This window comes from Mustela lutreola, chromosome 12 (assembly GCF_030435805.1).
Source record: "Mustela lutreola isolate mMusLut2 chromosome 12, mMusLut2.pri, whole genome shotgun sequence".
Taxonomy (NCBI): domain Eukaryota; kingdom Metazoa; phylum Chordata; class Mammalia; order Carnivora; family Mustelidae; genus Mustela; species Mustela lutreola.
This window is the reverse complement of record NC_081301.1, coordinates 43173691-43190302: the sequence shown is the minus strand read 5'-3', so window position 1 is coordinate 43190302 and position 16612 is coordinate 43173691. Positions and strand designations below refer to the sequence as shown.

Below are 16612 nucleotides of genomic sequence, written 5' to 3'. Positions count from 1 at the left end.
GAGAGACTGAGCTAGGTACAAAAGACTTTAGTGAAGATAGGGGGGAAGAGGTGAGGTGGTCCCTAAGCAAAGCAACCAGAAAAGATCCAAGGCAATAAGGTTGCATTCCATGGTCATCAAAGGAAGAGAGTCTTTTTCTTTTTTTTTTTTTTTAACATTTGTAAGAGTAACATTTTGAAAGTGACACTGGGGAGCAATGGAAGTGTTGTGCACTCCCTTTGCTTTGGATTTGTGGATTGAGAAGCAAAAACAGCCTTTACTACTGAAAGTGTTTTTGGGATAAGTTGGGATTCTGGTAAAGCAAAGAGTAAAATGAAGTATTTGACAATAGAATTGAGAATACAAGGGAGTGAATCATAGACCAAGAGTGCAGAGAAGAAATAGGGGAGAACAAAGCTGGATATGTCAGAAAAGAGAATTTTACTAGAAGATGGGAAGAGCTCAAGACAGGGGCATGCATTTTGGTAAGAAAATAGGGAACTGAGGAAGGCATATTATAGTAAATGATTTCATGGTTCTGTTTTAAATGTAACAATGTCAAATTTGAACGAAACGAAGCAGGTTTAGCCTTGAAGTAGTACTTGGAATGGCAATTTGCAAGAAAAGTTACTGTGGATTAAATGTTCAAAGGAAAGCTATGTGGATTTCCATTGTCTTGCTATAGAAAATACAAGGGAGAATTGAACTGTTTCTTGTTTCCAAATAGTGGTCAAAGTGAACAAATGGCCAGTAATCACAAACCTTCAGCAGCTCGCCCTGTTTCTCGTGGTGGAATTGGGTTGCCTGGAAGACCTCCTTCTGGAATACGACCCCCATCAGGAAATATTCGAGTGGCAACTGGAGTAAGTTTCAAAAATTCTTGAGCATATGTCCTGGTAGAAGTTGGAAAGCCTGTTTATAATAATTCTTCTTTGTTCTTTCTTTATTTTGTCAGCATACTATTATACATGATTTTTGGGGGGAAAATACCTAGAAGTATAAATGTGGGAGGATGTCTGAGAGACATTATTGAGAGATGTCTGCTAATACTGATACTCAAATTTATTTTAAAGGTACAATAATTTAAATGGTATAGTTTATTGGTGCCTGGATCAAATGAAATGGAATAGACAAATAAAATTAGACATATATTAGAACGTAATGATTAAGGTGACATTTCAAAATAGTTGGAAAAACATGAAGCATTCAGTACTGCATTCGAATAATGGGTAAACCATTTATTTTTAAAAATTGACCCTTCCCTCACACAGAATTCTAGATGTTTTAGAAACTTCATATTTGAAAAATGAAACCATCAACATACTAGAGGAGAATATAGGCAAGTACTTCATATAAACTTGATGTGGACTAGGCCTTTGTAAAACAGGAACACCAAATACTGATAGGGAAAGTATTTTATATTTACATATTTGAATTTTTAAAAATTGAAAACACCATAAAAAGTTAAAAATGACAAATTGGTAAAAAATATTTGCAATATATATGTCATAGAGTTCAGAATCTTAGAATGAGAAAGCAAAATTTACTAACTTGTAAGAGCTCTTTCTATATATAGTAAGGCTATGAAACCTATGTTCCATCAAAATTACATAAAACAATAAAAAAGCAAAAATAAGGAAATGTACCATACTCTAATATAAAAATACATTATAAGTAATAAGACTATTTTGGTTGCCACAGCAGTCTAGAAACAAACTAGAAAGTGTTAATAGCTTAATGTGAAATGGGGAGTGTCATAAATTAGTAAGGGAAATGTACACCACATTAGAAAAAATTAGATAAACATTATAAACTGATAATTCTAAATAGAATAATATCCTGTAAAGATGATTATTACAGTTTCAATAGAATTATAATAGTGAAAATATGAAAGCAATTACCTCACAACAGGTAAATCTTAAATAAATTGATATATCTATCCCTATAATAGGCTATTAAGTAGTCTTTAAAAATTATTTTTGAAGAGTATTTGAGGACTTTATATGTCTTTATAATACAGTATTAAGTGTAAAAAGCAGTGTGGTGCCAATTGAATAAAAATATACATTTATACATACATAGAAAGAAATTAATATGCCAGAATATTCATATTAATTTTTCTGATGCTTGCAACAGATGATTTCAACTCCTTGTATGTCAAGCTTACACAGTAGACTAACTGCAAACTAGAGATAATGCTGGGTCCTGTGTTTAATTCACAAGAAGAATAGTAATTTTGGGAGGGAAAATTTTTGGTTAAGTCAGGTTTTCTTAAGCTTTTTGGATTTTTCTGGAGTTTCAGGTAATACTGTCAACATCATCAGCTTATAGTGAAATGATTTTTCTAAAGTCTTCACATACATGGTACTGAGCTTCTAAGAATTTTTTATTTTAGTAAGAATTTATGCTTGCTAATTAAGTATTCATAAAAGAATGCGGATACTTACTGGCCACCTACTCAGTACCATGTGCTTTACCCATTTAATGTTTGTAGTTTTTTAAAATATTGATGCTTGCTGTAAAACATACAAAGGAGAAGTGTCAGAGTTCCTTCCTAAACTAGGTATAACTATTGTCAGCAGTGTGCTGTGTATCTTTCGACTTTTTTCTGTTCATTTACAAACACTAACACACATGCATATGAGATTATATGATTTCAGTATTTTCTAAAATGACCATAATACTACATACATTATTATGTATCTTACCCATTACTTTCAATAATATATTGTAAGTATATTTTCATATGAATACATATGTCTATTCATTCTTTTAAATGTGTGTAATGTTCGTTTATACTTCTTTGTATTTTCATTTGGTAAAGTTTACCTGGGAAGAGATTTAGCATTCTCTTCCACAGATCACTCAGGATAACCCTGAACTAGTTTAGTTTGAATTTGTGGTAAACAGTGTTTCTGTGTCCAGCATATTCTTCGGAATGTTTTACTGTTGCTGCCCCCCACCCCCCAGTAAATTACCAAGTAATTCTCAGAACCACTTAAGAATTATGTTAGCTGGGGCGCCTGGATGGCTCAGTGGGTTAAAGCCTCTGCCTTCGGCTCAGGTCATGATCCCAGGGTCCTGGGATCGAGCTCCTCATCGGCCTCTCTGCTCAGTAGGGAGCCTGCTTCCCCCTCTCTCTGCCTGCCTCTCTGCCTATTTGTGATCTGTCAAATAAATAAATAAAATCTTAAAAAAATTATGTTAGCTAATAGGATTAGAGAGTAGCTGTATTAAAGACAGTCAAAATGAATGATAATGGTTATATATAATCCCTGCCTAAAATGTCTACTATGTATTTAATCTCCTACTTCATTCTTTGACAAGAGAGTGGGAAAAAAAGAGAGAAAGGATGGAAGATAAACAAAAGAAGGATAATTTGGAACAGGATTGGGTAGTCTCATACTTTCCCAACCTGTCCATGTTGTAAGAACCTACAAGAAGGGAATCTTTTTTTCTCCAGATGATTTTATTTATTTATTTGAGAGAGAGAAAGCACAAGGGGGTGAGGCAGAGAGGGAGCTGGATGACATGGGGCTCAATCCCAGGACCCAAAGGCAGATGTTTAACTCACTGAGCCACCTAGATGCCCCAAGAAGGGAATCTTTTGTTCTTTCCTCAGAGTGTATAATGTTATATTGGATTTTGTAGACCTGACATAAAGAATCATGTGTAGTAATAACATGAATGCTTGTTGAATGATGTAATCCTTTAACACTTACTTGGCTATCTTGTGATAGAATTATACATAGCTTCAATTTAAAAATGAAAATTTTTTCTTCTTTTGTGATTTGAAGGTCATATACACTTACTGTAATAATGCTGAAAACATCAAATTGTGAAAAGGGTAACATAAAAATGAACTATAATATCATTATTTTATATGAGGATAACCATTGTTACTGCTTATTATGTAATTCTCCATACTTTTTGTTTTACAAAGTAGAATTATGAATACTGTTTTATAAACTTTTTAAAATATATTACAACTTATTCAACCATTTCCTATGGTTAAATAAGGACAAATAGGTATATATTTAGTTCCTTTCCAATTTAGGGGTATTATAAATAATGTCTACACATAGAATTTTATTCATGTGTCCATTTAACTTATTTTTCTTGAAATATAGTTGACATAGAATTTAAATTTTTTTAGAATTTTAAATTTTAAAGAAATGTGCTATTTAATATTCACAGCATTTTAAATGTTAAAGAATTTCACTTAATATTTCATATTTCAGAAATTCAAAAAAAGGAATGCTTTACAAATTAAATAGAATTTTAATTTTTAAAATATATTATCTTTTCACTCTTAACAGTAGTAGGAGGTATAGTATTTTTCTAGTTTACTAAAACTGCAATCACATTTTTCATGTAGATGCCACCTGGAACAGCAAGACCAGCCTCTCGCGGTGGTCCCATAGCGACAGGAGGAGTTCTTTCTTCTCAAATCAAAGTTGCTGACCGTCCTGTAACACAACAAGGTTTGAGTGGAATGAAAACTGGAATGAAAGGTATCTATTTTAAGAAGATGAGTATATTTTATTTTATTTTTTTTTAAGATTTTATTTATTTATTTGACAGAGGTCACAAATAGGCGAGAAGCAGGCAGAGAGAGAGGGGAGGAAGCAGACTCCCTGCGGAGCAGAGAGCCCGATGTGGGGCTTGATTCCAGGACCCTGGGACCATGACCTGAGCCGAAGGCAAAGGCTTTAAACCACTGAGCCACCCAGGCGCCCCGATGAGCCACCCAGGCGCCCCAATATATATATATGTATATATATATATATATTTTTTTTTAAAGATTTTATTAACTTCACAAACAGAGATCACAAGCAGGCAGAGAAGCAGGCAGAGAGAGAGGGAGAAGCAGGCTCCCCGCTGAGCAGAGAGCCCGACACAGGGCTCGATCCCAGGACCCCGGGATCATGACCTGAGCCGAAGGCAGCGGCCTAACCCACCGAGCCACCCAGGCGCCCCCCGATGAGTATTTTTTAATTAAGAAGTATTACAGGGGCACTTTGGTGGCTCAGTAAGTTGAGCATCTACCTTTGGCTCAGGTGATGATCTAGCAAGGGTCAGCAGGGAGTCTGTTTCTCCCTTTCCCTCTGCTACTCTCCCTGCTTGTGCTTGCTCTCTCAAATAAATCTTAAAAAAAAAAGAAGTGTTACTTTTTCTGATAATTAATGCTTCATTATAATATGTAAGTCCTTAAGGGACTAAGGCTAATGTATAAATTTTTACTGCATGTTTCCTTATGTCTCTGTATTTAAAAAGCCATAATAGTACACTCCATTTTATGATTTAAAAAATTGGTTTGTGGAATATATAAATCAAAGCATGGTGAAGTGCTTTTTAGAGAGTTTGTCTCAGAGATAAATTATGAAAAGTCATAATCTCTTGCATTGAGAAATTCAGTCTAAATCTGCACTGTCCATTATGATAATCAATAGCTACATGAGCTGTAATTAATTAAAATTAAGTAAAATAAATAATCAGCTGTCCAGTAGCATCAGCCACATTTCAAGTGCTCAATAATCCCAAGTAGCTACTTTGCTGGACAGTGCTGATATAGAATATTTCCATTGTTGCAGAAAGTTCTCTTGGATAAACCTATTCTAGACTTTCTCAGTTTGCATTTGGTTAAACTGACCTATAGAGTCTGCTGCCTCAACAGCCCTACCTCTAGTCCCATTTTTGTGGTCTTAATTCAAGTTTCCATTATGACATGATTCTGAGATATTCTTTTTTCATTTTACCCTGAGATCAAGAGTCACATGCTCTACTGACTGGCCCAGCCAGGTGCCCCAGTGTTCTTTATCATTTTAATGATTCGTCTTGATTATCAACTTTATTGGGGCATAAATAAAGACTATCAGAATGGTGGGCTATAACTGTGGTTGTGCTTTGGTTTGCTATTTTGGTGGCATTTCCAAACTGAACAGTAATAATTAAAAACTTTTTTTTTTAGGTCCCCAGAGACAAATTTTAGACAAATCTTACTATCTTGGGCTTCTTCGGTATGTATTTCCCTATGTATGGTATGAAGTTTTAACTCTGGAATTTATTAAGATAATTAGGTATCTTTTGATTTCTAAGAATTATTTTGTGTTCTGATATAATTTCTGGTTAATTTGGCTGTGTTACAAATGATAATACAGTTAGGCTGAGATTTTAAATTGTTAATGTATTTGCATGTAGATGAACTATTTATGTCAAGTTCACTATTGTTGATATAATGATAAGAATAATCTTTCGTGCTTCTTTTCACTAATTCCCTGGAATATATTATTCATACCACTGACATGTCACCAGTTGCATCTAATAAGAAAGGGAAAATGTGTATACTTATTTATGATATATTAACTAGTGTAGGTTTTTACATAAATGTATAGTTGGTCAATTGCTACAAGTGTGACCTAATTTTAATTAATTCAGAAGGTTTATTCTGTGGCTCTTAAGTATGAAGCTCTAAATTAAGAACTTTTTTCTTTTTCTCAGTCTACCTTTTTCTTGTTCAGATGACCTACTCTATTTTCCCATTTTACTTTGCTTTCTTCTTGGCTCATCTAGATCTTCTTTTTCTCTTATTTCCATTTCATTTGATCCATACTCCTATCATGTCCTAAAAGTTCTGTTTTCTTTCTTAGTTCTTCTGGATTCTTTCATTTCTTCATTATCAGGATCGTTTATAATTCTCAAACTTCTAGAAGTCAATAAAGAGATGGTTTTCCCCATCAGTCCATTAGTTAGCATTAAGCTAAACTAACATCAGAAAAAAAAAAGTAGTGAGACCATCAGTTGTATAGCATCTCTTAATATCCAGCCACTTCTTAATTAAAAGAAGAAAAAGATATAGAACTATTTTTCATCGTTGCATTTCCTTGTTTCTCCAGGATTTGTGCTTCTGCATAAAAGAATAGTTCTAGCTATTCATGTAACTGTTTGATGCTATAGCAGTGGTTCTCAGCTGGCAGTGATTTTGCCCCCTAGAGAATATTTGGCAATTTTTAGATATATATTTGGTTGTCACAACTGGGGTTGAGGGGTTGTGCTACCAATACCTCGACCAGGAATACTGTTAAATATCCTACAGTAGACAGGATAGCTCTTTCACAACTGCCAGACTGCGAGACTATTCTTTAATGACCTAAAATAGAGTAGTGCTGCTTTTCAGAAGCCCTGTCCTAGAGGGTAGCAGGAGCTGTAAGGGTGACAATTAAGTATCTACTTCTGTCTAAAGATTATTAGTTTGACCAGGCTTACATTCTGGTCCTAATTCATCTTAATGATTAGAGAATATCTTTCAGTTTCTTTCTTTCTTTCTTTCTTTGTTTTTTTTTCAAAGTTTTATATATTTATTTAAGAGAGAGAGTGGGAGAGAGCATGAGAGGGGAGAAGGTCAGAGGGAGAAGCAAACTCCCCATGGAGCTGGGAGCCCGATGCGGGGCTTGATCCTAGGACTCCAGGATTATGACCCACGCTGAAGGCATTTGCTTAACCAACTGAGCCACCCAGGCGCCCTCTCTTTCATTTTCTTGTCAAAGTTGGGATATGCCTCATTCTTAGTTAAATAAGCCACATAAATTGTTTTTCTTTCTTTAGTGAAATTTCACAAAACCATTTATATTGTTACACATTTATGAGAAATTTGTTTTGTTTGACTAGAAAGGCTCTTTTCTGTTTTAGAAATATTGTTCACTTTCTGATTTCTTTTCATTTAGAAGTAAAATAAGTGAACTTACAACAGAAATTAATAAACTTCAGAAAGAGATAGAAATGTACAATCAAGAGAATTCAGTATATTTGTCATATGAAAAGAGGTAAGTAATTTTGGAGTTAAAATTATACAAGAAATTTTTTATTAATAGGCAACATTTAATGTAATTTCAGAAGTTTAATAATGAATTTATAGTTATACATAATGTTTGTAGTGCTCTTATTTATGTGTTTATGAATATTTGTTTTATGCTTACAGAGCTGAGACTTTAGCTGTTGAAATCAAAGAGTTTCAAGGACAACTAGCAGACTACAACATGGTATTTTCTCTTTTCTGAGATTTTTTTAAAAATTTTTATTGCTTTTTGCTACTTTAAAAATATATTATTTTAAATACCAAATACTATATGAATACATGCTTCTGGTAAAAGATTGAAAGCAGGGAAAGTGTACGATTAAAGTATCACTTTTCTTTTTTCCTCATTTCCCTACCCAGAAATAATTTGGTTTAACAGATTGATATATATTCTGCCAGTCTCTTATTTTTAATGTTTCATATTTTTATTTAAATTCTAGTTAGTTAACATACAGGGTAATGTTAGTTTCAGGAATAGAATTTAGTGATTCATCACTCATGTATAACACCCAGTGCTCATCACAACTGCCCTCCTTGATATCCATCACCCATCTAGCCCATTCCCACTCACCTCCCTCCATCAACCCACAGTTTTCTCTCTGTCATTAAGAGTCTCTTTTATGGGGGCGCCTGGGTGGCTCAGTGGGTTAAAGCCTCTGTTTTCGTTTCAGGTCATGATCCTGGGGTCCTGGGATCAAGCCCTCACGGGGCTCTCTGCTCAGCGGGGAGCCTGCTCCCCCCTCTCTGCCTGCCTCTCTGCCTACTTCTGATCTCTCTCTGTCAAATAAATAAATAAAATCTTAAAATATATATATATATATACATGTGTGTATATATATATATATATATGTACACATATACATATATATATATATTTTTTAAAAAAGAGTCTCTTTTATGGTTTGCTTCCCTCTCTTTTTCTTTCCCCTGTTTGTTTGTTTAATTCCCCATATGAGTGAAACAATATGGTATTTGTCTTTATTAACTGACTTACTTCACATAGCATAATACACTCTAACTCCATACACGTCAGCCCAAATGGCAAGATTTCATTCTTTGTTATGGTTGGGTAATATTTCAGCATGCGCACACGTGCACGTGTGTGTGTATCACATCTTTATCCATCAGTCAATATCCATTCCTCAGTCGTTGGACATTTGTGCTCTTTCCATAATTTGGCTATTGTTGATAGTGCTGCCGTAAAATCGGGGTCATATATCCGTTCAAATCAGTGCTTTTGTATCCTTTGGGCAAGTATCTAGTAGTGCAATTGCTGGATCATAGAGTAGTTCTATTTTTAACTCTGCGGAACCTCCATGCTGTTTTCCAGAGTGGCTACATCAGTTTGCTTTCCCACCAACAGTGCAAGAGCCTTCCATTTTCTCCATATCCTCACCAGCCTCTATTGTTTCCTATGTTGTTATTTTTAGCCATTCTGACAGGTGTGAGATGGTATCTCTTTGTAGTTTTGATATGTATTTCCATGATGATAGGTAATGTTAAGCATGTTTTCATGTGTCTGTTAGCCATCTCTCTTCTTTAGAAAAATGTCTGTTCATATCTCCTGCCTTTTTCTTAACTGAATTATTTGTTTTTTGGGGGTTGAATTCATAAGTTCTTTTTTCTTTTTTTTTTTTTTAAGATTTTATTTCTTTATTTGACAGAGAGAGAAAGTGTGATTGCACAAGCAGGAGGAGTGGCAGGCAGAGGCAGAGGGTGAGAGAGAAGCAGGCTTCCCAATGAGCAGGGAGCCTGATGATGGACTCGATCCCAGGACCCTGGGATCAAGACCTAAGGTGAAAGCAGATGCTTAACTGACTGAGCCACCCAGGCGCCCTGAATTCATTTATTTTTTGATTTTTTATTTTTTTCTGAATTCATTTATTTATAGATTTTGGGATACTAGCCTTCTGTATCATGTTGATTGATTTGCAAATATTGAACCACCCTGGTAACCCAGGAATAAATGCCGCTTGGTGGGATTTTCCATTATCCAATGGAAAAAAATGGTAGGATTCACATGGTGAATGATTCTTTCAGTGTTCTGTTGGATTTGATTTGCTAGTATTTTGTTGAGAATTTTTGCATCCACATTCATTAGGGATATTGGCCTGTAGTTCTCTTTTTTAGTGGAATCATTGTCTGGTTTTGAAATCAGGGTAATTCTGGCCTCATAGTTTGTAAGTATTCATTCCATTTCTATTTGGGGGGAATAGTTTGAGAAGAATAGGTATTAACTTTTCTTTAAATGTTTGGTAGAGGAGCATCTGGGTGGCTCAAGCATGTGCCTTCAGCTCAGGTCATGGTACTGGGGTCCTCGGGTCCTAGGGTCCTGGGATTCAGGTTCCCTTCTGAGTGGGTAGTCTGCTTCTCTGTCTCTACCTGCAGCTCCCCCTGCTTGTGCTCGCTCTCTCTGTCTCTCTGGCAAATAAATGAATACAATCTTTAAAAAAGAAAAGAACTAAGTGGATATAATAACATCCAGTAATTATAATAAAAAGAAAGTTTTGGTAGAATTCCCCTGGGGAAGCTATCTGGCCCTGGGCTTTTGTTTGTTGGGAGAGTTTTGATTACTGCTTCATTTTCTTCGCTGCTTCAAACTGTTGTAATTTTCTGTTTCTTCCTGTTTCAGATTTGGTAGTTGATATGTTTTAAGGAATTTATGCATTTCTTCCAGATTGCCCAATTTGTTGGCGTAGAATTTTTCATAATATTATTATAATTGTTTGTATTTCTGTGGTGTTGGTTGTGATCTAGTCTCATTTGTGATTTTGTTTATTTGGGTCCTTTTCCTTTTCTTTTTGGTAAGTCTGGCTAGGGAGTTATCAATTTTATTAATTCCTTCTAAGAACCTGCTTCATTGATCTGTTCTACTGTTCCTTTTGTTTCTATTTCCTTCCTTCCTTCCTTTTTTAGAGAGAGAGACAGCTTGAGTGGAGGGAGGGCCGGAGGGAGAGGCACAGAGAGAATCCTAAGCAGATTCCACACCCAGTATGGAGCCCGACTCAGGGCTTAGTCTCAAGACCCTGAGATCAAGACTTGAGCTGAAATCAAAAGTCAGATGCTTAACCGACTGAACCACCCAGACATCCCTATATCATTTATTTCTGCTCTAATCTTTATTCTTTTCATTCTTCTGCTGGCTTTAGGCTTCACTGGATGTTCTTTTTCTAACTACTTTATGTGTGAATTTAGGTTGTATATTTGAAATTTTTCTTGTTTTTTGAGGTAAGCCTATACTGCTATATGCTTACCTTTTATGACCATTTTTGTTGCATCTCTAAGGTTTTAGACCATTGTATTTTCATGTGTTTCCATGTTTTTTCTCTTTTATTTCTTCTTTAATTTCCTGGTTAACACATTCATTCTTTAGTAGGATGTTCTTTAACTTCCATGTATTATGGTATTTACCAATTTTTTCTTATGGTCTTATGATTGACTTCTTCCAGTTCTATAGCACTGTGGTAAGATAATATACATGGTATAACAGTTGCTTTGTACTTGTTGAGCCCTGATTTGTGACCCAGTATGTGATCTGTTTTGGAGAATATCTCATGCGCCCCTAAAAAGAATGTATATTCTGCTGCTATAGCATGGAATGTTCTGAATATATCTCTTGAATCCATCTGGTCCAGTGTGTCTTTTAAGCCGTTGTTTCCTTGTTTTCTGCTTAGATGATCTGTCCATTGCTATAAGTGGGGTGTTAAAGTCCCTACTATTATTGTGTTATTATCAATGAGGTTTTTGGGTTTTTTTTATGTTTGTTGTTAATTGTTTTATACATTTGGGTGTTCCCAAGTTAGAAGCATAAATATTAACAATAGTTAGATGATCTTGTTGGATAAACCCCTTAATTATGATACAGTGCCCTTCATCTCTTGTCATAGTCTTTGATTTAAAATCTAGTTGTCTGGTATAAGTGTGGCTACTCTGGTTCTTTTTTGATGTCTGTTTGTATGGTAAATTGTTCTCTGTCCCTTCACTTTCAATTTGCAGGGGTCTTTAGGTCTAAAATGAGTCTCTTATAGGCAGCATATAGATGGATCTTGTGTTTTTCCATTCTGATGCCCTATGTCTTCTGATTGGAGCATTTAGTCCATTTACATTCAGAGCAGTTATTGATATATATGAATTGAGTGCCATTTTATTACCTGTTAAATGTTGTTTCTGAAGATTTTCTCTTGTCTTTTCTAGTCTTTGTCACTTTTTGTCTTTTTTCCCCCACTCAAAGAGTCTCCTTTAATATTTCTTTTGTAGCTGGTGTAGTGGTCATGAGCTCCTTTAGTTTTTGTTTGTCCTGGAAACCCTTTATTTTTTCTTCTACTCTGAATGACAACTTTGCTGCATAAAATATTCTTGGCTGCATATTTTTCCCATTCCCGCTTCTGGTCTCCCAAGTTTTTCTGGATAGGTCTGCTGATAACTTTATTTGTCTTCCCTTATGAGTTAGGGATTTCTTTTCCCTTGCTGCTTTTAGGATTTTTCCATTATCTCTGTATTTGGTGTATTTTACTATGATTATCTTGTGTTGGCCTACTTTTGTTGATTTTGGTGGGAGTTCTCTGTGCCTCTTGTATTGGATGTCTATTTTGTTCCCCAGATTAGGGAAGTTTTCAGCTATAATTTGCTCAAATAAACCTTCAGCCCCATTCTCCCTCTTTTCTTCTTCTGGGACTCCTATGATAGAATGTTATTGGGACTCTTGGGTGGCTCCATGGCTTAAGTGTCCACCTTCAGTTCAGGTCCTGATCCTAGGGTCCTGGGATTGAGTCCCATATTAGTCTTCTTGCTCAGCAGGGAGCCTCCTTCCCCCTCTGCCTGCCTCTCCCCCTGCTTATTCTTTTTCTGTCTCTGACAAATAAATAAAATCTTGGGATGCCTACATGTCTCAGTCAGCTAAGCATCTGCCTTCGGCTCAGGTCATGATTCCAGGGTCCTGGGATGGAGTCCTGAATCAGGCTCCTTTCTCAGTGGGGAGCCTGCTTCTCCCTCAGCCTGTTGCTCCCCTTGCTTGTGCTTGTGTGCACATGCTTTCTCTCCCTCTCTGTCACTCTTTAATAAATAAAATCTTAAAAAAAAAAAAGAATGTTATTACGCTTTAAGGAATAGTGGAGTTCCCTAAGTCTGTATTCGTGATTAAATATTTTTCTTTCCTTCTTCTTTTCAGCTTGATTTTCCATAAGTTCTTTTTTTTTTTTAATTTTATTTATTTGTTTATTTGACAAAGAGAGAGACAGACCACAAGCAGGAGGAGTGGCAGGAGAGGGAGAGAGAGAAGCAGGCTCCCCACTGAGCAGGGAGCTGGATGTTGGTCTTGATCCCAGAACCCTGGGATCATGACCTGAGCTGAAGGCAGATGCTCAACTGAGCCACCCAGGCATCCCTAATTTTATCTTCTTTATCACTTTTTCATTCCTCTGCTTCTTCCATCCTTGTGGTCATCATATCTGTTCGGTTTTACATCTCAGTTTTAGCATTTTTTATTTTAGCATGACTAATTTTTTAGGTCTTTTTTATCAATGTAAGGCACTCCCTGGTGTCTTCAATGTTTTCCTTAAACCTAGCTAGTATTCTTATGATTGTTGCTTTAAATTCTGGCTCAGGTTTATTACTTATATCTGTTTCGATTAGATCCCTGGCCATGTCCTTTTCTTGTTTTTTGTTTTGGGATGAATTCCTCCCATTTCAGTATTTATTCTAGGTCTTTGTCTTCTTTTGTGTGTTAGAAGAGCCTGTTATGTTTCCTGCTTCTGAGAGTAATGCTTTATTAAGAAGGAGTCATGTACTGTCCAGAGCTTAGTGGTTAAGCAAGTGTTTCTGGTGTATGCTGCATGCACTCTGCTGTTATGTTTTGGCTGCTCTTTCCTTCAGGTCCATCCTCTGCAGAGTTTCTTCTTCCCTGCAGTGGGGAGTGTTTGGACTTTGGCCAGAGCGGCAGGTTTTAACTAGGTGTGCTCTGGTCTGCTTATTAAAATGGGCCTGATACTGTTACCACTAGAGTGGCTCTCTTTGGTCATCAGACTAGGTGTGTGCTGGGGGGGAGGGGTGTTCTGCTGGTCTTTTGGGGGAGGGGGCTGATGCCCTGGTTCTCAGGTACACTTGCCCTAGTAAAGAAGAACCTGCAGAGCACAGGGGGCGGGGCTTGATGTAAGGCTCTCAGACCTCCACTGTTGGCCCTGTGCTGCTCACTGAAGTCAATCCGTGCTGATGGGTAGGGGAGAAAAATGGCACCAGCCCTCTCCCTCATTCATGGAGAGGGGAGTTCACCCCTGTGCTGTCCAGGAAGCCCTCACAGAAGAACATTCTCCCCTTGTGTGTCCCATGCATCCCTCAGATCCGTGCTATCACCCTGTCTGTCCAAGCTGCCGCCTCCTCGCAGTGCAGTACTCTTATGTTCTATCCCAGGCAGGCTGCCCAATTTTAAAAACTTTCAACTGTAGGGACCTGGTGTGAGTGGACCTGTTCTGGTCTTTTTGCCCGTGCTTGTACTGTTGCTGGTTTGTCCCAAAAGGGCAGTTGCACTAAAACACAGGGTGTGGAGTTTGTAGTTAAACACTGTGAAGAGCAGGTGTCTAAGTTAGCCACCCTCATCAAGTGTCTCTGCCTCTGCTGAGGTGCAGGGAAAGGAGTTGGTGCTCACTAGCTCTTTTGTCCCAGAGAGGCAATGCCATCTCTCCCAAGTGCAGTCAAGGAGGGGGAAATGTCTCTCCTAGTGCGTCTCGGGATCCTTGGATTGCACTGTCTGCTCCCAGGCCTCTCCCCTCCTTCTCCACAGGAGTACCACAGCACCTACCAGGCTCCATACCAACCATGTGCAGACTTCTAAAACTCCAGTCTTTGAACTCTGCTGATTATAAAAACTCATGATAATCAGCTCCTCTCATTTTCCTGGTCAGTGGTTTTGGGAAGTCTTTTTGTTATGTGATCCTCTGTTTGCTGCTCCCTCTCTCTCCTTTCTCTCTCTTTGTCTCTCAGTCTCTCCCTTTTCCCCATGCCCCTGTTTCCACGATCTGGGCTCCCTCCTCTCCACAGTACCCATGAATCTCTTCCCCTACAAATCATGTCTCCACGAGCCCTGCCTCCAGAGTGTGGTTTCTTCTCTCCCCTAGTTGTTTTCCCTCATAGCAGTTTTTTTTTCTCTCAGTCCTCAGATCGATTTCTTGGGTATTCAGAATGATTTCATATTTATCTAGGTGTGTTCAAGGGATGAGGCAAGCATAGGGACCTTCTACTGCTTCACCATCTTAACCCCTATTCTTCCAGTCTTAAAAAAATGTATTTTCTTATAAGTACTGCACACACCTGTATTTTTTCCCTAACAATATTAAAATATTAATTTTAAAAGTAGCTAAAATTTTTTGTGTACTGAAGTTTATTTCTTTGAAAAAACACTTTGCTTTTCTATGGAGAGTGGTTATCATGAATTTTAAAAAACTCAACTACTTAGTACACAGATTACCTCCATCCTTATGTTCCATTCAAAATACAGGGGTTACCTTCTGCCAAAATAGAGTATGTAATATAAATATGATTCCACCAAGTATTTTTCCCAGTGTGGACTTCCTGAAGAAGTAGTCTCTTTGGCCTTCTTCATAATTGCCCCAGTCTTTGGGGTGATCTTAGCCTCATGAAAATATCTAGGGTCAGAATTTCCTTCTAACTCTGTAGGTCCTCTAGACAGCAATGGCATTTGGACTTAAATAGGGTAACTTTTATCTCACTTCTATTAAAAAATAGTGTTATATAAAATAAACATTCTAACATAATGGCTAGGTAAATTATGCTATATCTACTTGATATTGTTATATTGTACTCCTACATTTTGCTGTTTATGGAATATTGTAATTCTCAGATATGTTGGACTATATAAAATCCATAACGAACATTTTGTAGAGCCTAGTATTTAGTGCATTTTTTTTTAGTAAATGTTCTGTTCTAAATATGAGGAAGTTTTTTATAAAATATGAAATACATTAGTTAAAAGCCGTTTTTAGTTGTATGTATCAGGTAAATTACTTAATATAATAATATTAATAATGTGTAAAACATGTTGTTTGTAGGATAATGAACTAATACCTAATGGAGGGAAAACATTTAGCCAATACCTAACGTATAGTAAGATTTCAAATGTTAGGTCTTAGTAGCACTTATTCATATCAGAAGTGAAATATTGCATATACTAACACATAGTATGTTAGTAAAGTTTAGTCTTTTAGAAACAGTTATATCCAAATAGTTAGCTTTTAGTAGCCTTCCTGTTCAGTTTCTGGCTCCACAACTTGATGAATTTCTTTATCTGCAAAACGTGGGTAGTGTCTTCTTTGTGGAGTAATTGTTAAAAGTAAGTGAAATGTGTAATACATTCAACAGGCCCAGAATAATGTTTGGCACAAGGTTAAATAAGTTAGCTATTTCTGTCATTGCCAGATTTTTCGAAATAAGCTTACTGGTGTTCTGATGGTGCCTTACTTACTGTGTTGGGTTTTATTTATTTTTTATTTTTTAGAAGACCAAGAAAATTTTGCATTTTCACTGATATAAATTTATAAATCTGTTAATACCCTCTCTTCTGGGGAAAAGAGACAGACAGACATAGGTTTCCCAAACTTTTGTCTTCTTCAGACACTTCTTTTAAGGTCAGACATCTTTTCAAAGCAGGCAAAGCTCTTCAATGTATGGTCTTTGGGAGAGTAGTTTATTACTGCTCACTTTGCCACCCTAAAAATGTAACTTATTTATTGGCCAAATGCTTAGTGTATACTTAGCTCAATATTTGTT

The 16612-nt window shown here is 36.5% G+C and overlaps 1 protein-coding gene across 2 annotated transcripts in view; it reads left to right on the top strand.

Annotated features, from left to right (window-relative positions):
* Positions 1–16612, top strand: part of IFT74 (intraflagellar transport 74) — an 83812-nt gene that overhangs the window by 2012 nt on the left and 65188 nt on the right. For both annotated transcript variants that reach the window (XM_059142818.1, XM_059142817.1), the window contains exons 2-6: positions 707–842; positions 4358–4493; positions 5951–5999; positions 7704–7802; positions 7958–8018. In XM_059142818.1, the coding sequence (XP_058998801.1) occupies positions 723–842; positions 4358–4493; positions 5951–5999; positions 7704–7802; positions 7958–8018 (465 nt within the window). In that variant the 5' untranslated portion in view covers positions 707–722. The remainder of the gene's footprint in view (positions 1–706; positions 843–4357; positions 4494–5950; positions 6000–7703; positions 7803–7957; positions 8019–16612) is intronic.